Source organism: Apis cerana, linkage group LG16, assembly GCF_029169275.1.
Source record: "Apis cerana isolate GH-2021 linkage group LG16, AcerK_1.0, whole genome shotgun sequence".
NCBI classification, from domain to species: Eukaryota; Metazoa; Arthropoda; class Insecta; order Hymenoptera; family Apidae; genus Apis; species Apis cerana.
In genome coordinates this window covers 1,324,921-1,351,960 of record NC_083867.1, presented here as the reverse complement: position 1 = coordinate 1,351,960, position 27,040 = coordinate 1,324,921, and the positions used below count along the sequence as shown (strand labels likewise).

Here is a 27,040-nt window from a genome sequence, read left to right as displayed (position 1 = left end):
CTTCATAAAATACGTATATAAATAAAAAGTTGGAATTGAATTGTTTAAATTCGTGACATGATTGAATTTTTCAAAGGAATTCTTATGGAAAAAATTATAATTAAACATTTCGATCAATGGAAATAGGTTAGTTTAACTTTTGGATTGCGTTAGCTTTTAACGTAACAATAACAGAAAAATGATCCGTATTGAGCATCGAAATGTGACATTATTTGTGACACACGATCAACACGCGGTAGACACGCGACTCACACACATTTATGGCTTTTATCCAATACCGAGTAAAATCGATCACAATCTTTCCATTGACAAATACTTTTGATCCATTTCGTGAAAAACATTTTTCCACAAAGTGGAGAGAGCTAGATATTATTTATACATATGTATTGTTACAAATTTATACAAATACAATTATTATATGCTCGAGATTTTTTCGGGTATATTCTCGAGAATCAATTTTATTGATATTAATCTTAACCTAACTTAACATGGAACTAGTAAAATTATATTAAAACAATAGGACATAAATTTCTTTAAATGCTTGGATTCTTGATCTTTTATTTTTCATTAACTTTCATCTTTTATTTTTTACGAGTGTCATTATTGAAAAATATAAAATAAAGTTAGAATGCACATATATATGACTTGTAGCCAATTTCAAATTGTGAGATTATATAAATAAATACAACATATACGTTAACACTTATCGTTTATGCAGATGTGATGGATATCTGAGAATATACGCCCCTTACACATTAAGGCTGATTTACATTTAGATATTATCTATAAACAAATTATTCTTATATATTATATGTTAGTAATAAAATCTTATTTTATTATAAAATTCGGAAGGTTATTACTGTTTAATTTTAATTAAAATTCAAAAATCAAAAAAATCTGTAAAATTTTTTATATAATAAAATATGAATGTGTATAATTAATAATTTTTTGAAAAATTCATTATTGGAAAGAACAAAAACTTTTATTGGAAAGAAATAATAAAAATGTTAAATTTAAATGATGATAAATTAAGATTTATTATATATTTTAAATTACTTTTTTTTATCAATTCGAAAATATGTATCGAAATCCGAAATCTTTGGATTAAAATTAGAAAAGAATCAAATAATAAAAATCAAATTATATCAACAAAATCCGAAATCTCTGAATCAAAATTAGAAAAGAATCAGAATCAGAAAGGTAATATTATCAGATTATATCGGTGAATAACATCATTCATAATTTGACATTTTTTGATATTTCTAACTATATTTACTGAAGTACATGATTTACAAAATATATTATTATCTGTTGATAGTTTCTATAGTAAAATTATTACTTTATTCTATTAAAAAATTCACAAATATTATGAATTACTATACAAAAATATGGATAAAAATTTGAAAATAAAAAAGACAAACAAAAGGTAAAGAATGTTAATAATGTAAATAAATTTTAATAAAATACATATCTAATAATAATAATAATAATAGTAATAATAAAATACATATCTAATTAACAATAAAGTAATTTTGTAAATACAAAAATAATAGAATAATAAAATAAAATAGAAACAAAATTTAAATAATTGAAAATATATTTTTTTATTATGAATCAGTAAATTTAATAATTTATAATTAAGAAACCATTAATCATTTTTTCTATCACTTACTTCGGGTGAAATCTAGAAATGTGTGTTAAAATCCGGAATTTTCAGATCAAAATCTTAGTAATTTCTTATATATTTGAATATATTTTTAATTATATATTTTTATATAATCTATACTTTATGAATTTTTAAGGAGACTTTGTAATTATTTAATTATGTATGTATATAACGGAAAAAAATAATTAAAGAAGTTTTTTCCATCTTAATGACTTTGAAAAAAACATAAAAAAAAATTAGTTTGCGCTAATGTAGTCAATTGTTTCACGAGCATTGAAGATAATATAATTATCGTCCTCGTTAACACAAATTTTCCTAGATATCTTTAAGATTGAATTCTGTTGTTAATTTTATTTTTATTATTATTATTATTTTACACATATTATTTTATATACATGTAAATATATATATGTGTATATATTTGTTTGTTATGGTCCCTCAATTTTCTAAAGATATATATATATATATATCAATAACCTCTATATAAATTTTGAATTTTTTTTTTACAATTGTTTATGTTTCATTCCATTATTTCACTTCCATTCTTAATGATATATCGATACTATAAATATTGCTTTAATATCAATAATCAATAATCGTATATCTCTACCGTATATAATTCGTGGACAAAATTATCTCGGTCAATGTAAATCAGCTTTACATTAAATATACATATTCTACGTGTGCATGGAATCGATCGTCCATTCTCATCATTTATCGATCCACGGCCTTCCATTTCTGTGTCTCGATCCTTCTTTATCCATATGTTTTTAACTCGTAGAGTCATAGAGCAACGATCATATTAACGGTCATATAAAAAAAGAGGGTTGCCGAATAATGCAAAAGAAGGAGAGGCACTGCATTGTATGGTGAGAAGGTGTTTTGCGTTTTATATTTCTATTTGTTAATTTTACTTAAAATACAATATTTTGTTTAAAAATGAAATAAAATTTAAATTTAAATTACAAACTAATTTAATCAATTTTTAAAAGAACAACGAATAAAAATTATTAGATTGTTTTGCAAATTTTTTACTTTATTTTATTTATTAAAAAATTAATTTTAATTTTTTTTTTTGTTAATTTAAATAATATCTGTCGATTAATTTATTATTAATTTAACAAAAGATAAAAATATAATATTCGAAAAATAAATTGAAAAGAAATTTCATACTTCATTTTTGATTTATTTCATATTATTATGTAATATTATTTTTAATAGTTAAGCACTGTCATGCTACAAAATGGTCATTTTGATCATTCTGGCATTATATATTATATTAGAGCATATTAGTATATAGAGAATGAAACAGAGGAAAAAAATTTTTTTGCTCGACTTCATGACTTGTATTAGCAAATAATTTTTTTGCATAGTAATATTTAAATTGTTAAAATTTGAATTTTTTAAAATTATTTAAAAATTATTATATTTATTTTCATTTTATAAATTTTTATTTTAATAATTTACAATAATATAAGTTTTATTTTTAATATAATATTTTTCTTATTATGTAAAAATAATTTTGGAAAAACATTGGATTAAATTTAAAATAGATTAAAGAAAATTCGTGAATATTTTTAATTTCATTTACATTGTAAATATTTAAAATATATAAATATATTAACATATTTATTTTAAATATCAATAGATCTAAAGTACAAGATTAAAGAAGAAAATATTACGATTGAAAATGATTAAAAAAAAAATTATAAAGTCGGACTGTATATTTAAAAATATACTTTAAAAAAATTAAAACTTTCAAACCTTTGGAATCATCTCAAAAATTAATTTCATTATATATATTAAATCTAAATAAAGTTAACATAATAGCTAACTTTTGATAGCTAAAAGAAAATTGAATGAAATATAAATTCAATATGTCTTATCATTATTTAAGCATTCAGAACTCAAACCATATTGATTAATTTCAATACAGTTGATGATGGAGTAATGATCAATTTAATTTCTATAAAATTCATTTATAAATAATTCAAATATATAAAAATTTATAATTAATGAATAATTAGAAAAAAATCAGATTGTAAGAAAATACCTGCGCAACGAGAAATAATCACACACACACGTACACACGCACGCACACACACGCACACACACACACACGTTTATAGTTGCTTTCTGCTTTTCTAGCTGCTTTCACCGAGTACAATCGGTAGAACCGTTGTTTCACTACTTTCACGGTCGTACTTCTTTCTTATCGAACTTTGTCCTTTTCCTTTCGATTTATCTTTCATCATGATATTTATCCTTCCTTCAGGATAGTCGACTGATATTGAAATATCATTTTATTATTTTAAATCTTTTATTTAAATAATATAGTTATATATTATGACAAATCTCATTGAAATATTGATGACAATAGTTTTTATTAATGATAATTTTAATCGATGACAATATTAACCGACAATAACATTGACCGATAACAACATGACCTCAAGAGTATAGGCCAAAATACTCTTGTGATATCACATAGTATCCGGATATATAAGTTATCTCCATCAATTCCTAGAATTGTTAACTTAATTTAAACTTCGCATTGAAGTAATTTAACTAATATTGAATTAAAAAATATAATTTTTTTATATTTTTTATTATATTATCACGAGATGACTTTAATTAAATTATTAATTTACTTAATTCATTTTTAACAATATTTTATAATTTATTTAATTACTAAAAAGTAGCTATATTTGATTGTAATATTGAAGTGAAATATATTTTTTTGTTATAATGTTACAAGATAATCTTAATAAAATTAAAATTGAAACAAATAAAAGCTTTAAAAATAATATATATTTTATTAAATACATATTTTAATCTTATTTTCTTATTAATCTCAATAATTAAATTAATTTTCGTATTAATTTCAGTTACTAAAAAATAACTTGACTGTATCCATTTAGTCTCACTTGCACTATTTACTTTTCTCTTATCCTTTATACAGACATGCCAGAGTCAGATAATGTCTGCCAATTCTTGGAAATCTACCTTTTCAGATATAAGCATGTTAGCCATATACGAAGATTTTATTATATTATAAAGATGAGATATCAATGAGATATTTTGTAAAAGTTTGCAGTTCGATAATATTGTCAGTTATTAATATCGATTAAAACTAAATTTATTGTCGATTAAAACTAATATCGATAAATTATTCCCAATAAAAATCATAAGATCTGTACATACTTAATTATGATATCCACGAAAAAATACTTATCTTTCGTGTTTTTCACGTGGACTGACATCTGTCTCAGAAACTAAGAATTACTATGCTATTCAATTTTTAAATTATTAGGACATGATATATTGGAGAAAAATTGTAGAAAAAAATATAATATAAAAGATACGCTAAAATAACGATAATAACGGATGAACGCGTGAATAGAGATAGTACAACACGAATTGAACCGCGTGTATCGTCACGATGCGTCGCGTTTGACTCGAAACGAGTTTTGCCGTTGCAAAGCGAGTAGTCAACCGGGGCTGACACACATTCGCCCTGGCAAAAGGCTATTCTGCTAGAAACGCTATTCCCCGGGTCGTCGACCTGCCTTCTGTCGCTTCCTCTACCACTACCTTTCCTCTATTCTCCTTTCTCTCCTCCTCCCCCTCCCCTCCCACCTCTGTGCACTCCACCCAGCGTCTTTCCTCATCACTCTTCTCCTCTTTTCTTATTTTACTCGCGTTTCCTTCCTTTCTCTTTTGCTACTCCCAGCTCTCCTCCGCTCGAGTCCTTCGTCAGCTTTTCCACATACTATTTCGCTCCAGTCCACTATCCGTGCTTAGGGCTGTACCATCAATCCGAGCTTTCACTGATCTGTGTTAGATTTTTAGGATTTTTTTATTTTGCAATAACATCTGTGTTAGGTTTTTAGGATTTTATTAAAAGATTTGTGTTATTATATTAATATATGTTCGAAATAGTATGTAAGATTTATCAATTTTATTTTAACGGTTTATAATATAGTAAACGATCAGTTTTACAATATCATATATAGATTTATGAGATATTACTATTTCGATTTGCACCATCGTTATAATAACAAATATTTCATATAGAATTGAATTGGTTTTCAGAAAAGATATATTTCGATATTACTCTCTTATAGATGAATGATACGTGAAATTCATTGACATTTTTTTAAATGAAATCGTATATTTTTTATTGTATCAACTGATACAATTTATGATTTATTGTCTATAAAAATCTATAAAAATATTGTCTATACAAGTGTTAATTTACTTGTGTAAAAAAATTATTAGTTAAGAAAATATTTTGATACTTGAAATTTTCACATAGTAAAATTTATCATATGAACGATAAGAATATGAAGAATAATAGAATATCGTTTCGCGATAAATTTCATATGATAAATTTTATAAATTTCAAGCTTAAAAAATTATTATCTCTTCAAGAGAAATAAATCATATCTCTTAAAATGATTTTTGAACATACATTAATTCTTTTTTTTATTTAGAGTATCAAGTTATTTCAAATGGTACAATAACAAATATATAATTCCATTTAACAATCTTCATATGTTCTCTATTTAAAAAAAAAACTAACTATTAGAATACGCTCTTCCTGAAATCATTCAATTTTATCTAAAAATTTTTTTTAATAACTAATAAATCAACTTATATATGTATGATATATTTTTATATAATAATTTATAAATAAAATTTTCATATTTTTAAATATATTTTATCTTAAAAATATCTGCAATAATTTTTTAAATTTCAGGTGGACTAATTTTAATGCTTTCTGTACTATTAATGATTTTACTGTATTTATTTAACTGTATTTATGTGTTTCATTTCATTTGTTTCATTTGTCTTAAATTAATGGTACTTTAAAATGTCGATTTTTTAAATTAATACAAACTATTTGTTTATTCGAAGTATTTACCAATATATCAATTTTTATTTTATTATTTTTATTTTTATATTGATAACATATTAATTATATATTGTTCTATAATTAATAAATGTATATGCATATTATTTTTAGAATTATCAATTTATCTTAATTAAAATATCAACAATATTTATTTCTTTTTACTTCTAAAAATAATATTTCAAAATTTTTTATATTTTATTTTTTGATTTCTATCGAGCTTGTTAAAAAAGAAAGTGTTTAGCAAATGGAGCTTTAAATAGACTACTTTTGCTTTTTATTAAAATTTGATTTTCTATCCATAAAATATATTTAGATTATTGGAAAGTTTGTTTAAAGATAAATATAATATTTTTTTTTCTTTTAACATTCCAATTAAAAACATTCCAATTTCAAAACAAATTCCAATCTAAAATCAATTTTAAATTTATTTCTATTAGATCTCTTGGATTATTAAATATTTTATTCTTTATATAATATTAAAAATCTTGTTTTAAAATATAATCTTATTTTATGATAGGCAAATAAATATACAAGCACATTCGTTAAAAGCATATTCGTTAAAAAAATATATAGTAATTAAAATGTAGGAACTTTTTGGCCATAATAATTTGCTCATAATTTTCTGTTTTAATTTTATTGTTATTTTTAATATTACTTTAATATTTCGCTTACAAAAAGATGTAATGTTGAAAATATTGCATATTTTAATCATAGTTTAATTTTTTAATTAAATTAAAAAATAGATAAAAATAATTTTAATAATATATTCTGAAAATGATTAAAATAAATATTCTATATCAATACTTCTTTGTTTATTAATCAGCTAAAATTTAAAATTTTCTTCATATTGATCTTTCTTTTTATAAATATGCATTTTTTATAATTATTTCATATCTAAATAAATACATATATTTTTAAATAATATTTGAATATATTTTCATAATTTATTTCTTTCAAAAATAGTTTCATATTATTAACCCTGTCTTATTTAATTTTACTTTAATTTAAAAAAATTAACAAATTTACAAATTTCTTTACAATATTTATGTAACATATTTTATTAAATTTTTTCAAAGTTATTTTTTTAATTTATTTTTTTTATTTAATTATTCTAAAATACTTTATCTAATACTAATCATAATACTAATCAAAATACAAAGAGTAGAATGTTTATTAACAATGTTAATTATATAAACATTCTATTCTTTGTATTTTGATTAGTATTTTATAAATAAGAAAATAGAAAATAAGATCGTAACAATTTTTTGAAATTGATCAAACAAACGGATTCATAAAACAATTTAAATTATCGATTATTTATTATGTAAAAGAATATATAAGAATTAACAAGAAGAATTATAAAGAATAAATTAATCAGTTTCAAATATTCTAGGATACGTGTCTCAGAATGTAAATATTACTAGTTTAAGCGTACTTGTAACATATGTAATATAATTAATTAAATATAATATATACATGATTTATTCTGCAAATGATTGGTCATTTAGATAATCGAAATTTGGATAATCAATATTTTATTTTATTTTATCTGATTGGTTCAGAAAGAAAATTATTTATAAATTATAATGAAATTATACAATTCATAAATCTAAAATGAAATTTAGTATAAAAGATTTCATCTCATAGAATTCGAATACTATTAATATCAGATTTATATTATAATATTTGCAAAGTATTTGATTCTCATAATATAATTTCGAATTTTAAATGAATATACGATAAATACTTGTAAATTTCGAAAATTATAAATACTTTGATTGAATATTAAAATAAATCAAACTTTTTTTAAATAATATCTAATGAGAATCAGAAAGATATTTATATTTCATTAAATTTTTATAATAAATTTAGAATAATTATACAAAATTATATATAATAAAATATTATTTTATTTCAACTTTTCTTATTTATAATTGTTTAAAACTAATTTATAATATAGTTTTATCAAAAATATATATGACAATCATTTTATATAGTTATTTTTAGTGTACAATTAAAATATGTATGAAAAGTATGCAAAAATTTTTAAAGATAATTGAAAAAATTAATTTTAAATAAATATAAAATTTCTAATAAAATATTCTTAAAAAATTTTTAATTCATTCGATTAATGTTTAATTCTATTTAAAGTAAGTAATAAGTAATTGCATAAGTTTCCATTTCTACATACATTTCTCACAGAAGATTATAGTTTATCGATATTTAGTTGTGATAATTCCGATATTAGAATTTGTCCCCTTATATCAAATCATTTTCTGGAACTACTAATTTGAGGTAAACGAACTTATCTATGATCTGTAATAATGATTTAATATATAAAATTAATATATAAAATATAGAAAATTAGAAAAAAATAATTTTTTAATATTTCCTATTATATCATTACGATATAATTCTATCCAAAATTATTGAGATTTGTAGAATGAAAATCATATCTATATTTATATTATATTATATTATATTATATTATATATTTATATTAACTTTTGTATTTATTTTTAATTATTAAAAAATAATTTAACTATACACAGTTTATTATACTCTATTTATTTTGTCTCTTTCTAATTAACTATTTTGCAAATACACACAGTGAATAAGGTCAGCCAATTCTCAGAAATTCACCTTTCAAACATATAGTCAGACATACTCAGTGGTACATATTCAAATATTATTTTGATCTTATTTCGTAAACTTTCTCTCTAAAAACTAGATTGTAATTCAGTAATCGAAAAAGTAAAAAATGGGATCACAATCTTTAACCACATACAATAAGTAATATTAGATGCATGTTGAAATTGTATCATATTAACGAATGAAGGAAATACTTTCATAGTATAATATACGATACATATATATTATATAGTACATAATTGTATACAATATTCTAGAAATTACTAGCGTTATTTAATTTTTGATTTGGTCATTCTTTACCAGACAATAAGTCTGATGAGCGAAACAAAAAGAACGTTCAACTGTTTCCTGATGCGATGCAAAAAATGCAGCGTTCGCTTAGCCGAAGCAATTCCAGGAAATGCTGGGAATGACTGCGCGTCTATCGTGCAAGGTTGCCAAAAGAAGTCTGACCATTGGAAGAGTGGGACACATATGGTGACACATAGAAATCGAGGTGGGGGAAATAACGGGTGTTCCATTGTGCTATATTCTTTAGTCAAGACTTCTGCCTTAGCCTGACAATACAGTACAATGCAAATAGAACACCTGTTATTTTCCCCACCCTCATTTCTATGTTCCACTACCACTGTTACTTTCTCCCACTCTTTCAATGACTTTTCCAGGCAACACTGGAATAGAGGCAAAAAATGCATCTACTATCGAGGCAGCACCTGCGTAATGTTCCTCACGGAGCTCTCTTCTCTCTCCCACTTCAGGCCTTCCACCCACTTTCCGTCTCTTTCTCTCGAAGTTTCGAGTATAGCCAAGAATCAGATTTGTACGTGAAATTGTTCATGGTTCCGGAACGACAAGTTTCGCGACATCCGACTAATATTCGGTCCCGGATACTTTGAAGATGCTTTCTTTTTTTTTTTTTCCTTCAAAAATAAGTATAAATTTATAGTCAAAGAGAAGAAATATCCTATAAAGAAATTCATAATGTCAATCAGTTTTTCAGAGTTATTTCAAGTGTTGCTTGATTATGAATACATATTCAAGTTTAATGATAAGTTTGTGTATATTATATTATAATTGCAGCTACAATTATAACCATGGATAAATATTTAAGGATTTAATGAAAAAATCAATTTTATAGTTATTTTTTTAAAATATTTGTTTCTAATCTTATAGATTTATTGTACAAAAGATAGTTTTTACAAAAGTTTTATTAAATTTTATTAAATTTCTGCCGAAAGCTTTGAGAAATTTTATTTTTTTGGTTTTTAAAATATATTTTTTGCTTTTTTAATTAATTGTTTTTATTAATATTGTAATTTAATTATTTAAAAAGTATTTATTAACTATTCAAATAACGTTCACAATATAACAAATGAACAAATTAAGAATACATATTTGTAAAATGACAATTCTTTTTACTTATCTTTTCATGTAAAATTTTTATATAATAAAAAAAGATTATTTGCTAAAAATAAAAAATATCTATTATTATAAATTAACGAAAAAAAATTTATAAAATCAATAAAAATAATTTTGAAGTGATTTACATCTCAAAAAATTTGAGATTAAATTTAAATTTATCAATTTGAGTGAAAATTATTCTTATTTAAAATTACTCTCCGCTATTAAAAATCATAAAATCAAAAAACAAAAAAGAATTTTGCTATATTTTGTCTTAATAGTCAACTAATTATAAATAAAATATAGATAAAATATAAAAAATTATAGATAATATAGATAATTATAGATAAAATATAAAATATAAAAAATATAATAAAATATAGATAAAATATAAAAAATTTGCATAAAAATTGCATTACATTAATATAAAGTTCAAGAAATAATGTTAAAGATGTTAACAAAAACGAAAAGAAAAACAAAAAAAGAAAAAAAAAATGCAACGTCAGAATAAATATACAAGGTGAATAATAAATTCATAAGATATCCTTGAGGGATTGATTGTAGATCAAAACAAACTTAAATAAACATAATATATAAAAATATCGATTTATTAGATTATCGATTTATAAGATTTATTTATTAGATTGTAAAAATTTAAATATATGTGTTACATAAAAACAAAAACAGAGTGAAGCAAATAGTGATGATTGAGATAGAGCTATCTTTGTTATATCGCTTCATTTGATGCAAAATTAAAACAAATATATCTCAATTGACATTTTTAAATTACATATTAATTATTTATTTCATTTTAGCATCAATATTTCAGATATTTAAAAACATTTCACAAATATATTAACACTTTATAAATATTATTATATAATAATAGTATAATTAAAGTATAATTAAAATGATCATATAACACGATAATTTTCGTAATCGTTGCATAAAAAAATATTTCATATAAAAGTTGTATAGTATTGGATATAATTTGATATTAATTTTTTTACAAGAAGTAATAATGTATATATAAAAAAGTATATATAAAAAACATATAAAGACATATGTATACATAAAGGACATATTAAATCATTTTTTTATTTAAAATTATATGTTTTTTAATACATTAATCAATTATGTATTATTATTCTTTATAAAAAAATCTAGTAAATTAAGTTAATTATTCATAATAAAAAATTATTAGTTTAGAAAATATTTTAACTTGAATTTATAATTTGCATATAAAACAAGGACTCTTCTATTCATATCTTTCTTATCTTGTATATCTTGATAATAATTATAATATGTTTTACAATATAATGTGTTTAATATGAGTTTACAAAATTCAAATTATCCTTTAAACTAATAATTCTTTGTTATAATCAACTGTTATATTAAATTAATTATTTTTTGCAAGGAATAATAGCATCGATTAATATAATTAAAAAATACATAGTTTTAATTAAAAAATAAACCTTGACCTTCATATATCTAGTATATGACAATTTGCAAGAAAATTAACGGCATCACGTTATAATTGTCATGCAACATTTGTATGAAATTTCATAATAATTTATGAGTTACTTCAAGTGATCACATTATGTGACATCTAGTAAAAGTTTAAGAAATTATTTTTAGAATGGATTACAGTAATTATGTAAGTGCTAAAAATAAAATGTCAGATCATTCTTGAAAAACTCCACACAAATCAGTCGAATCATTGTATAAAGTTCGTGAACGTGCGTTAAAATTGATCAGTTGTAACAAGAAGATTGCCAATAAAATTACTTATTAAGAGTTTTTGCGATTCAATGACGGATATAACAAGGTAAGAATTCTTGATAAAATTTGTGAAATTTAAAAAAAAAAAAGAAAGATAATAGATAAAAAATATTGAAATTCAATTAGTTTTATTTTTATCATTTTTATTATTTTTCTTAAAAATATAATAATAATCTAAAATATGTAATTTAAAATAAATTATGTAACATAATTAATCTACATATAAGATAAAATATAGATAAAAAAAAATTAGGTAGTAAATTATAACAGAACGATATATTAAAAATCGAGTAAAGTTTTCAAAAATTGAATAATAATTTTCATTTAATATACATATTATGTATCATTTAAAATTTGATTAATTCTCTTTTCTCAATTAAGCAAAAAATTAGAAAATGTATAATTTAATTAGTGATTTTTTCGAATTCGACCCCTCTGATGATCTTTAAATTCGAAATCTGCTATATCCGTCACTATCGCGATCTTTGTTTCATTCCTCAATTGTTGATATCTTAAATCGCAATTATAGGATTTTAATATTCGACGTAATAATTCCTTATAACTTGTAAAAGCAGTTATTTTAGAATTGAAATTTGTGGTAAAAAATTTGAAGTGTCCTCTTCAACCTTCGTACTTCATCTTGGTTTCTATTGAAAGAGATACCTCTTTGAATATATTACTTATCCACTTAATTTCTTCATTTTATACTTTATTTATAATTGGCTATAGTTAATATAATCATTGCATACATATACCAAGATTGAATATTTTCAAATTAAAATTATATAAATATTAAATTTTTATTCAAATAAAATTCCTTGTTTATGTTATTTTATTTTAAATAATATTATTTGAATAATAATGTATTTCAAAATATGTTATTTTATTTGATTTTTATTAGAAAAATATCAAGATATTTTTTTATGATAAAATAATTTTTCTATAAATGCAATTTATATTTTCAAAAACCATTTTTTATTTATATTTCTTTTCGTAATTTTTTACTTATACATATAATAAAGTTTTTAACATAAGATAAATCATGTTTAAAACTTTAATTTTAATTCAAAATTTATTTTTTATTTTTTATTATTATTTGAAGTAGTCAAATATTTGATAAATAAATAATATAAAAATAATTTATTTCTAAAATAAGATTTTATTCGAAAATGTCTTTATTTCAAATAAATTTATTTTTTCCTTTATTACTTAAGAAAATACAATTATCATTAATAACATCGATTCTTTGAATATTGTACTCATGTATTTAATTTTTTGATCATTTAAACAAATATTGTAAAATTATTATGTAAGTTACAAGTTATTATTCCTTATAATACTTTTCAAAATACTTGCCAACAATGTAATTATATTCATAATTGCATCATTTATATAGATAATATTAGATATTATTATTTCTTTTTTTTCACTTCAAAATTTGAAAAAATTTGGAACCATTTTACATTTATTCACAACATTTTAAATTTATTTGAAGTATAAAAAATGTTTTTCTTAGAATAATTGCGACGATAGTTCCTCGAAACAATAAATAAAAACAAAATAAGTTAAGATAAACTTGATAAATATTTAAGTATTTAAGTTAAGAACTACATAAAAAATAACTTTGGTAAAAATTTATTTTTAAATCAAGTTTTTTTTGTCTAAAAAGTTGTACAGATATCAAATTCATTTTGTATACATTAAATCATAATTCAAATGACAAATTATCTTAACTGTTTAATTGTTGCAACTGCTTAAATTACATTGAATTTTTTTATAATTTTTAATATAAATATAATATTTTCTGAACATAGAATATTATAGATTCATTATACACTAAAGATTTATGAATCATTTAAAATTAATTATCTTCAAAATCAAAACTGGACAAAAAAACTCAACGTTAGTATTTCTTACTAATTCAATATTTGAAATAATTACAATGTATGAATTTGTTTGCTCAACATGAGGCCCAACAATTCTTAGAACCACATTAAAAGGATTCAATTAGTACTGGAAAAAGAAAAATATAATTTTTGCATATTTTTTATTATATCACTAATGCTAAATTATTGATTCTTATTATTAAAATGATACCAAACATGACTATATTAACTTTTGTATTAATTTCAATTGTTAAAAAATGATCTCTATACTGTTATTGTACTCTATCTCTGTCTCACTTTTATCCTTGATGAAGACACGGTAGAGTGAGTTGGAGTCAGATAACATCGACTAATTCTCAGAAATTTACCTTTCCGGATATATACCCAAGCACAATCCCAAGTGATGACTGTATTTATTTCTTTTTATTCATTATATTTATTTCAATAAATCTGATTCTGAATTATCATACATACAGTTAATGATAAAAATTATCATATATTATCTCGGAAGTAAATTCATTAATTTCTGATTTTAATGAAAATTTATGTGTTTATGTGGAGCATAATAATAATAGAAGGTTACATATATAACAGTACTTTATTTTTCGATAAAAAATCTCTTTCAGTAATTTCAATTAATTGAATTAAAAAATTTTTATCATGTTTTTTCACATTTCATATACATTTTCATTTGGAAATATTTTTTATAATATTAACAAATTATTGAAATTTGAATATTTTTTAATTTGAAATTTTGTTTTATCTTGTATCATTATATAGTTATATTTATTTAAACGAGTTGTCAAAAGTTAAAAGTATAAAGAAAATATATAAAGAAAACTTAAAAATAAAATAAAATAAAAAAGCAATATGCGAATTTATTATTTTATATATAATATTTATTCATATTCTTTATTAATAATTCACATTTATTATACAATTTGTGAAAAAAGAATAATGCTTTCAAAGCAGAATATTTATAAATAAAAAAATAAAATTATCATAAATATATTCATAATATTTATATCAATTTATTGTCATTGCACCGTATAAAAAAATGGCTTTAATTTTGCTTGTAATAATTATGTTTTAAAAAAATTTAACCACCATATTGAAGACAAAGCTTAATTTGAATCAATCTTTTGAATTGTTATGAATACTAGTTGATATATATATTTTTAACTGATAAAAGAGCAAATTGTGATATATAAAAAAGAAAAATTAATAATGATAATAAAAAGTAGATGTAACAAGATGTAAACAATGCAAAAAAAAAATGAATAAAAAGATCAGGACAAAAAAACCGAAGTTCTTTTTAAAAGAGATATTCTGGTAAATTTAATTAAAATAAAAAGGAAATAAAATTAAAACTTTAAAGGTTTTCATTTTTTCAAAGTGATATTCCATCAATAAAAAAATTGCTCTATAGACGTATAATCAATCCATTATGATCATATAACGTTCCATATAACAAATTGATCATTACACAACTTATTAATTGAAAGAGATATGGAGATTTCCATGATTAAATACATAAAATATTTATCAACATGCCAAATTTCGTTGGAATTGAAGAACAATTCTTGATCCAATCCTTTCAAGCAAACCCAGTTAAGTGCACGCGGCCGGTTTTCTAATTCACTGTTTCTCGCGCCACGCTCTTCTTCTCCTTTCGTCCGTGTCGGCCCTCTCTCTTTCTCTCTCGCACGTACGGCACTTCCTACACCGTTTCCCCGTTCAGGGTGTTGGGCAAACACAATACGTTTTCGCAATGCACGCGCGATATTACGATGCCCGTTGCATCCACGTCATTGTTCGCGTTCGCGATGCGTAACGTGGCATGAGTGGTCCGTGGTTTCGTTTCCACGTTCGTTTCGCGTTCTGACACGCGATCACCACTTGCTTCTTCGACACGAACTTTACCCTTTTATCTAAACAATCCGATCTTTACCGTAGAATCGATATTTAGAGAATATCGGCAATCGTGTTATTTTTTTTCCAAACGAATAGCGATTCGATAAATTTCGATGAATTTCATTTTCGTGCTTGTTTTTCTTCTCTCTGAAAAAATATATATCATTGAAGGAATCGGTGTTGAATCGATCAACCATTATTTTGAATAAGGTTAAACGTTTTTTATTTGAAATATAACGTAAAAAGAAGAAATAATTATTTCGAATAAAATAAAATATTTGATTTTTTTGCAAATATATTCTAAAATATTTGAGAAATAAATAATATAATGGTTAATGAAATAGTAATAATAAATAATAAATAATGAGATTTTTGTATAAAACAAATTATATTTTAAATCAAAAAATGCATATTCAATAAAAGTTAAGAAATGGAAAAAGAAATAAATATATTTTAATTAGTCGGATTATAATTAGAGGTATTTACTGCAAAGAAACATTTTTTTAAATATTTTTCAATAAAATCATAAAATATTAAAATAATTTTTTCAAATATGATAATAATATGATTATTCATATATTTGAGAAAAAGTAACAAATAAAAATTAAAATAAAAATTATTTTTAAATTTATTTGAATAAAAATTTATTTTCACAATTTTTATTTAAAATGATATCATTATTTAATTATTTGAAATAATTACATGAAATATATATTTCTAATAATTTTAAACAATTATTTTAAATATATTTTAAATGTTATTTCATAAGTGCCTTTAAGTCTAGAGGTACAAATTATATCTGACAAATATTCTATCAGACTTTGATTTGTATTACATCATACTTACTTGCATTTTTTATTTACATAACGCGATGTCACAATTTCTGTTTAAGATTATTTCCAAATTTAAAATAAAGAAATAAAGAAATAATTAATTATTTAAAATTTATATTTATATTTCAAATGAATGTATTACTAGTATTTTCTAATACAAATCAATTTTAAAAATTAAATAAAGTTTGAAATAAAGTATTTTAAATACTTTTCAAAAAATTATTTTAATTATTATAAACTTTGAGATTAGTTAATGCTTTAATAAAAACTTTGTTTAGTGGTAACAATTTTAATAAACTTTTGTTAAAATTAAAATTAAATAAACAAATATAGTTTTATTAATCAAATAATATATATTATAATCAATATATATATTATAATCATATGTTATAATATACATATTATAATAAATTACAACTAACGTAGAAAACAAATAATGAAGATTAAAAATTAACAGCATTATTTTTAAGTAGTAAATAGAAAAATTAATAAGAATAGTAGAACCAAAAGTTATTTTTCAGTTCATAGTTTTCTATCAATGAAGAAATTATTTCTAATTATTTCTATTTAATTAATAATTTTATATATATTATAAATAAATTTATAAATTTTAATATTAGTTTTATTAATTAATTTTTATTAATTCATTTTAATATTTATAAATTTTTAATATTAATTTTTATTTTGCTCATATATTTTATACTTTTATACTATATTATTTATATATTTTATGTAGTATTAGTATTTATATTTTGATTTATTTTCTTTAAACAATATGTTTGAAATTAATAAATAAATTAATAAATAATAAATGGATGAATAGCTGAAATAAAATATCCAATAAAAAATAAATTAAATAATTTTTGTATGATAATGATAAGATTGTCTAATTTTGTCTAATTTTATATTTTTAATTTTTATATTTGAAAAATTATTTTAAATTATTTTAATAATTAATTATTCAGAGACATGTCTAATTTTTGCAGTTGATAATATGGAACATTGCCAAAATAACAATTTCACGAAAAGTCAATTTTTGCCAAAAAAACAGAACTGAGAATTGCATTAAATCCTTTCAATTATCAATATAAATTAATAAAGAAAATTATAAAATTTATTTAATCATTTCATTTGACAAAGATTAAATAATGAAGAAATTGAAACGAAGCTAAAAACGAAATATAAAATATACATTGTCACCTTTGGCACGTAGCCGAAAGGTGTGGATTTTCCAACGACGTAACACCATCATTTTTAGTGTCGAAATACTACCCTTTAATAATATTTTCCCTCCTATCTTTTCCTGTCCTCATTTTCTTCTTATTTACTGCTTCCATTTATATGTATAATCTTATTTAAATCGCTTGGACATTAAGAAATTAATTACCGATTTCAACGAAATGAAAAAACGACTGTTATTTCGTCTACTATCGATCGATTCATGCTGTCAAAGTAACGCGACGCGTTCGATTAAAAGGAAGCCGAGATAACAACACTCGACAAGAGTTCCGCGATCGAAACGCAAGCATTTTAGTTTAGATATGCTTGCCTTTTCCGAGCCGCAACGCGACGACTCGTATTCGATTTACCGAATTATCGATCCATTTCTGTCGAGTAACAATCGAAATCTTTCATAAACGGAACGAAATTCAGTTAGGAACGCTAGATATAATTTAGAACAACTGATACTCTGCTTTCTTTTTCTCTTTACCATTTAGTAGTTTACATGGCTTCGTAAAGCCGTGTAACCGGGTTCTTAGAAATTGTTTCCTCTTCCTCGAGAATTTATCGATACTATTTTATCTTTTACATCTTTTCCACTCGTGATAAATTAGATTCGCTACTTTGAAACTCGATTGATGAATAATCGCGAAATTAGAACTGATTGAGCGAAGCTTTCTTATGCGCGAATCACTGTAAATGTGTATATAGAGGCGAGCAATGAAACAGCGAGGTATGGAGTGGGAGAGGGGGGAGGGGGAAGGAGACAAAAAAGAAAGAGAGGGGGATAGAGAGAGAAGTACGAAAAAGGTTTACTTGTAGAGCATAGGATCGGGTCGAAGAACACGGGGGTGGGCAGCCAGCTGATTCGGGCGAGTTCGTGAACGACCGTAATCGAAGCGCGAGGAAACGAAAGAGGCGAGGTAGCGCAGCAGCGCACGTCCGATGCAGTCTGCCGCGACCACCGGGAAACCAGCTGACTGGTCGGTTCGGTCACGTTCGCTAGGTCGTTCGGCAGTCTTCGGATCTTTGTTCGTCTCTGTGCACGAGGCTACCGGCAAGCGACAAACCTTTCCGTCAGTCGCCGTTTCGACACTGTTGAAGAATTGTACGTACGCGCAAGTTTCTTACCTCTTCGATAAAAACCGACATTATACGTATACGTGGTTCGAATTGCATGATTAATCATCTCATCGTTGTGTCAATCAACCGATCCCACTGATTACTCGTTGACTAAAGGAACAAGTAAGAAGGAAAGGACGCGATTAGCGTCGTCGCGCTGTCTGCTTGTTACCGGTAGTTCGCTTCCATCTCTGTGCACCCCGCTATCGCTTATTCCTCCCCATCTTACACTCACTAGATACCCTCTTTTTTCTCGTTTATTCTCTTTCTCTATTTTTCTCTTTTTCTCCATTTCCTTGTATAAAAACGGCTATCTATCAGGCCTCTATCTGTTCAACTCATTCTCTGCTTCTTGCTTTTTTTTTTACAACTTTCCTCGCTCGCGTCACTGTCACGTAGTTCAGAAAAGACGCGAAGAGATCGAATTGTCGATGAGTATACGAATTTGTAGAATGGAAACAATCCATTATGTGTTTTTATTTTTGCTCGTTCTCAGTCGGGACGACGCAATGTTGTATTCGAAGTGAAAAATGATTGTGTTTTAAGCAAGAGAAAGCAAAGAAAAAGACAGATTAGGAAGATAAAAGAAGAACAAGAAAGGAAGAAACGAAGGAAAGAAGAGAAAATGATTGCAAGTGAAGCGCTATGAAATCCGATCTGTACGATAGGTCGGTATTTCCGAGCGGAAAGAACATGGTGGTATCGCGAAACGGATAGTTATTTCTCATGATATAAACATATCGATAATCTATCGTTAAAATTCTCGCTCTCAATTAGTTAGATCGGAAATTAAGATTTTTGAATTCACAGGACAATCCCACGTTAAAGTCGAATCGTTATGGATCGAAATTTGTTGGGTGGTAAGTGGAAATGCTACGTGACCGGTCGGTGGTGTACGAAACTAAATCTTCGAAAACTTTCGGTCGTGCAACCGGTTTCTCTTCGTATTGAAAAATATTCTTTTTCACACAGGTATTTTTTTTCGTTGAAATTTAAGATACATATATGTATGTATGCATTTACCGGTTATTTAGCGATAATGCACAACCTTACTCCATCGGAACAATCGTTTATCGTTCGTGTCAGTCCGGTAGCGGTCGGAATAAAAGTCCAATATCGCACAAGACTGTCACGATGTGTTGATCCGAAATGACGTGATTTGATCGAGAATCCCGATCGAGATAAACGTAGAAAAATAATAATCGTTTATTAGCATATATCAACTTATATGATTCAAAATAATGCGATTTGATTTGTGAAAATTTTGAATTCTTAAAAATAAATATAGGAAAACAGAAATTCATTAGTTGATTTAATTTGTACGATTAGGTCGAATCGAAGGAAGGTATCGAATAGATTTAAAGAATAGTTGAACAATTGTCATAATTTCATCAGGAAAAAGATGGTTCCTCAAGCTTTCAGACATTTCTCATTTATCTCGCTAAAAAGAAACAGTTTTATGTAATTAATGTGAAATTTGTATAATAATTTTGCGCAAATCGATAACAATGGATTAAATCGGAGACAAAATCAATATTAAAATCATTGTCAGAGCCGGTGCCAGAATTCGACCGGAATATTGATCGGTTTAGAATACACGACACAAAAGGTGATTCGCATGCAAAAGATTCGCAAGTAATCGAGATGAAAGATTGGATGACCTATGATTATTGATATACGTACTTGATAAATTTACGTTTGTGCGAGACAACGCACATGATATACTATTCGGTCGTTAGGATTTATTTTATAGATATGATTGCTTTACTTATTTTATCTTTCCATCTATGCGTCTGTCTATCTATTTTCTCTTTCTCTCTAGTTCGGCTTCTCCGTCGACGATCATCAATTTCGACATCGATATTGGCACCGGCGTCGGCATCGTATCTCCATCCTCGTCCTCTCGTCGTCGTTGCTGCCGCTGCTACTGCTGTCGCTGCCATCGTTGATGGGATTTGGAAAGCCATTCTTCCAAATTCTTTTAGCCTATTGAAACGTTAATTTTTCGAATTACGGTGAGTAGGGAGGTATTGCATCTACGATACCTAGTCGAAAATAAATTGTCTCTTGATCTTTCTTTCACCGATAAAATTAGTCATAGTTTCTTTTGCAACTATTTGCTTTGCGATGGAACTAAATTGAACATTTGGGTATTTCCTCTCGCTCCTGATATCTCTTTCGTTATACTGTGTCGAACCTTCTCGATTCGAATAAGTTAATCTTCTTAATTTTGTCAATTGATGTCATTTCCAATGAAAGATGCAACAAGGACGATAAGTGATCTTTGAGATAAGTTTTATAAAGCTTTTGAAAACCTTGAAAAAAATGAAAAATCATTTTCAATTTGAATGTCATCCCGGACAGCTCGTCGAACAAGCCGGCTTCTTAATCTCTTTCCAACGTTTGGTAGGTCTCATCCGCCCACTCACGGTTTCTTTCTTTCGTTCCGTGTTTCGCTACTTCGTACCAACGTTGTTTCTCCTTTCACGGACTTCTACCGTTATACATTCTCGTATTATTGTCGTAATCATAATACGATGTGGCCCACTTGATTCATAGTCGTTTATTTCTCTATTATTCGTAGAACTCTCTCTTTTCTTTTTTCCGTGAGATTCACTTATTCGTCGACAGTTGTTCACGCATCCAGTTATCGTTCGCAATCTGATTATTCAAATACTGTGCAATATAAAATATACATATGTATGTTTCAATTGGATCTATCCATAACTTTTAGGCGATAGAATAATTTCATGGAGCAAAATCAAATAGTTTCGAATATATCACTTATGCATTTAATTTTTAAATTTTAGTCATTATATATTTTCTTATACTTCAGTCAAAGCATTTTTCATATTTCATAAAAATATAAAGATAGTTGTATCAAAAATTTATTAAAATATATTTTAATTTTTATTTTATATTTATTAAAAATATAAGTACTAAATTTTTCTTAAATTTTAAAAATTAAAATATCTTTTACTAATCAATTTTTAATACAAATATTAATAAATTATTATTGAGAAAAAATGTATCAATTGATATATAATTAATATAATCTTGAAATCTTGGAAATGCTTCCATTTCTGCTTCAGATAGAAATTATTTAATTTTTTATTTTTACTTTATTTCATAATAAGAGTAATGGTTAAGCCCAGCATAAATAGATATATTTCGATGTTCTTTACGTTAAAAGGAAATAAAATAATTGGCGAATCCCAATTATTTCTAATATTCTAACAATTCTGCGTACGCGATCTACTACGAGAATAACACAAAAATTATTGACACATAACGCGAATCTTCTCGCTTGTCATTCTTCTCTAATCACGGATGCGTGCACTTCTGGTGTTACCCGTAAACCGGTTCTGCTTTAATTCTGATTACATCTTTGTTTCGATGTGTTTCAATTGCTATCGGTTTTTCACTCGTATTACCGAAACACTTTTAATTTCATCGTTTCAAAGATTTATGGATTCATCTTTTCCGCTCTACTTATATTACAAACAAACGCATTGTCAAATTGGTTAATCTTCTCATCATCAGTTTTCTCTCTCTCTTTTCCTCTCTTTCTCATTTATTTCTTTCTTTCTTTTTTCCATAATACATGTATAGATTGGGAAAATGAATAGTAACATTTGATTAAATGAAACCAGAGGCAGTTTGATTCGCAGAAAACGAGAAACTTAATTATCGATTTATCTATGAGTCAGGCAATAGATCGTTTGACGATATTCGAAATAATTTCAGAAAAGGAAGCAAACGTTTTTGTTCGCCCACTTGTCGGATTACGCGGTGTATAAGATCACAAACACCAGGAAGAGATACGGAGCACCCTTCCCGTGGGGCATCTGCCTGAGGCCGACCAGCACCGGCCAACTCAAAACCATCGAGTCTGGAGAAGCCGGACTCAAGGTCATCGCTTTCCACAGTGAAAAGTCTCGCGCCTGTTGGCTCACGGCCATGAGACTCGCCAAGGTAATCAAACATTCGATTCTTTCGCAATGTTGTTTCTCTTTTCTTTTTTTTTTGTTTTTTCCTTTTTTTTTTTTTGGCTTTTTCCTTCGTGAAAAAATTCTTGTGAACTTTCTTCGTTACGCGAATCGTATATTTTCCGAAGAAATCATAATATCCCTTCCATTATATCGATTCTAGTTCGAAACTCTCGATTAATGTTCGATCGATTTTAGTTTCGGTATTAATAATAGTTTTATCGACGTGTACAAATTTTATATCTTATTCGTTTATACTAGAGATTTTTATTATAAAATTTCGAAAATTTGTGAGATCTCAAAATTCGTGAAATCTTTGAAACTTAAAATGTTTTTCTTTTCTTTTTTTCTAAAGACTATTTATTTTATCAAGGATTAGAATTTTTTAATTTTGATTTTTGGAATTTTTAATTCGCGAAAAATTTAATTTTGCAATTTTTTATTCAAATTTCGATAGTTGTAGGTTGCAAAAAGTTTCAAAGTTCAAGAATTTGAAATTTCTTGAATTTTGAACAGTTTTCGATGTTGTGAATGATTTATTCCTAGTTTATACAGTTACGTTTATTTCCCTATTTATACAGGATGTCCATCAATAACTGCAGTTTGAAATAACTGTTAAACGATTGATGTCAAGGAAAAAAGTGTGAAAACATTTTTTTATCGTGTTTCACGTAGAATGTGATAATGAAAGAAAAATTTATTGACCAAAATTTTAAAGATGATTTTAGAATAGAGAAACTTAACTAAAATATTCTTTTTATTTTTTAACTTAGAGAATATATAAAAATAATTATATAAACAAAAATCAAATGAATAATTTTATAAATTTCATATAAATATATAAATCATATAATATTTTAAATCTTAAGAAAAATATGAATTTGTTATAAATCAAGACAGAACTAAACAAATATAAATTCAGTGTTAATATAATATAATGTAACATTTGAGAGAGATAAATTATAAAAGTGTTAAATGAATTTTAATGATATACGAATCTTAAATACATATAAATTTATTTAGTATTATTATCACTTTATATATATACATTTTATTTTATAATATTATTACATTATAATTTAATATATATAATCACAATAAATCTATAATAGCGTGTCAAATATAATTCCAAATTTTATTTTTTCTTAAATCTTAATATCAAAATAAGTTATTGAAATATATTTTATTTATTAAAATATTTCAAATATTTTACATTATATAATATATATAATATATCTTTTTTTTTTGGCTTTTGGCTCAACTTGTCATTTTAGTGTCTATAATTATATTAACAATACAAGTCAAAAACGTAATATATTTCAAATTTCATTATCTCATTAATTTTATAATTATTGCTATTTTTTTGTTTTTCCATTAAATAATAAATACGTTAGTGATTTTTCATATCTTTAACCTGTCTGTCATACAATTGTTTATAAGAAATTTCATTGATATACTTTCATATCTATTTCTAATATTCAAATATATATAAATTTTCTTATTTGCAACATTTTGAAATAATAATAAAAATTATCTTGATGATCAAAGATTATTAAATATTAATAATCTAAAATTAAAATTATTTTACAATTATTCTAATCTCATCATCTTTGCCTCTTTAAATATTAGAAAACAAATCAAATTAAAATTGAAATATATAGAAAAAAGTTTTTTTGTTACGGTGAGAGCGAAAAACATTTATTAAACAAAAAGATATCAATGAACGACAATGGCTATATATTATAAAGGATTATTGTAATCTTCATATTACTTCAGCTTTAATCTTTATTTTATTTCAATTTTAATCATCTTAACTCTCTACAATGCCATCTTGCTTTGAAGTCATATATTTATATATTTATATTTTTTAAATCTTATTTAATTATCTATTAAGACTTAATGTATCAAATATTATTCTTTTGCAATAACATATGTTATTTTTTACTTTGGAATAAGATTGAGCAAAAGTTTTAATATTATTGTTATTACTCTATTTTTTTCTAAATAAAAAAAATTAAATTACAAAGAATTAATCTTTATTCATTTACATTTTAAATTTTCTCTTTCATGTAATATTTTTGCAAAATGACTTGCCATTTTTGAAACAGATAAGTTCATATATTTTTTTAAATAAATGGTTCTAATATAATTGTATGTTATTATATTTATGCAATCAAACTCGTAAAACAAATGTGATGAAGTAGTGAATTAACTTGCAAGATTTTGAATTTTAATGTCTAATGCAACTATTTAAAAAAAAATTGTTTACTAAATAGCATTAACAACTCTTAAAAATACACAGAACGTAAATTTATGATGTAAATATATTAGAAAATAATGTTCGAAACAGTGAGTTTCAATTTGGTATGGTCATTGTTTGCCATTTTTAGTTTATTTTTGTAAAAAATTTTAAATTACAAAATTTAAAGTTCTTTTTAAAAAATGTGATAAAAAGATAAATTTTATATTTTTTCTTCAGTTATGATAGATTATCGATTATCCAAATGATTTGAATTTAAATTATTCATTAAAATCGATTATCCGAATAAGCGATCAGAATGTCACGTATAGATATATTTGATCTAACGAATAATGCAAGACTTTGGTATTCTAAGACGATATTTAGAAACGATTAATTTACTTATCTTGTGCATTTTTTTTATTAAATATATTTTTGCTCTTAATATGACAATAACAATATGATAACAACAATCTTAATAACAATATGAGCAAACAACTATATTCTACAAATCGCATTTTCAGTTTCCGTTTTGTTTAATTTTATAGTACGGCAAGCAACTGAGAGAAAACTACAGAGCCTTTAAGAATAAACAGTGCGAACAAACTGACAGCCCAAAGGATCGATACGTCAACTACAATGTGCCCAACGTAAGTTTCGACTTTTTTTTTTTCTAACAATCTTTTTTAATCATAGAAAAAAAAATTACCAACAAAAAAAAAATAAAAAATTCTTTTCTTTCGCTCGTTTTCTTCCCGAGCGCACGCGATAATATCACTTTCGATCGGTATCCTATCACGGCTGACCGCGGTGTCGCGATTCCATCTTCAATCGATGAAAAAAAGTGCAGTGAAAAAAGCGGGTGGGATAAAGAGAAGGTGGCAAGGCGTGACGAGGCGGACCAGAGGCGAGACGCTCGAGAAAACGAAAGAAGGAGAAGGCAGAGAGAGAAAGAAAGAGGAGTTCGCGTCGAAGCAAGCAAAGTTTCAAAAATCGAGCAAAAAGCCCGAGGCGGTTGGTTGTTGCTACGCGGCGACTATCGATCATTTAGGAGGCAGACGCCGCGACTCTTGGAGCGTCCGGGTGTTCGGCCACGAAATTCTCTCGCGTTCCGCGCCGCGGGTTCCTTGCCGATTCGCCAGCAGGTTCGCGAGCTTCACTCGCCGATTGGCCGGAACTTGCACGCGGTACGCGATCGATAACGTTCGAGATAGAACCGAAATATGTAGGATCGTTTCGTTTATCCGAACAGGATAAATCGAATAATCGAGTATCTATGTAGTTTCGATAACAGAGGTCCACTGGTATTCTCATCGTTTTCCATTAATTTGGATATAATAACGTTTATTGGTTGGAAATTTTAACGTTTAATTTGTTCCTTGAACTGATTTTCTTATTCGTTACAATGTAATATAAT

General features: G+C 24.8%; 1 protein-coding gene and 1 long non-coding RNA gene across 9 annotated transcripts in view; both read left to right on the top strand.

Moving 5' to 3' along the window:
- LOC108000449 (growth factor receptor-bound protein 14) overlaps positions 1–27,040 on the top strand; it is a 56,003-nt gene that overhangs the window by 23,065 nt on the left and 5,898 nt on the right. For all 5 annotated transcript variants that reach the window (XM_017060766.3, XM_017060768.3, XM_017060767.3 and 2 more), the window contains 2 exons: positions 23,143–23,370; positions 26,172–26,273. In XM_017060766.3, the coding sequence (XP_016916255.2) occupies positions 23,143–23,370; positions 26,172–26,273 (330 nt within the window). The remainder of the gene's footprint in view (positions 1–23,142; positions 23,371–26,171; positions 26,274–27,040) is intronic.
- On the top strand, positions 18,157–21,410 carry LOC133667457 (uncharacterized). 4 transcript variants are annotated; one of them, XR_009832995.1, is made up of 4 exons: positions 18,157–19,518; positions 19,942–20,063; positions 20,206–20,367; positions 21,218–21,410. It is a non-coding gene; the product is annotated as an uncharacterized LOC133667457 (long non-coding RNA). The 4 variants fall into 4 exon arrangements; XR_009832993.1 differs by having other exon boundaries at positions 19,892–20,063; XR_009832994.1 differs by having other exon boundaries at positions 18,159–19,518; positions 19,892–20,063; positions 20,206–20,255.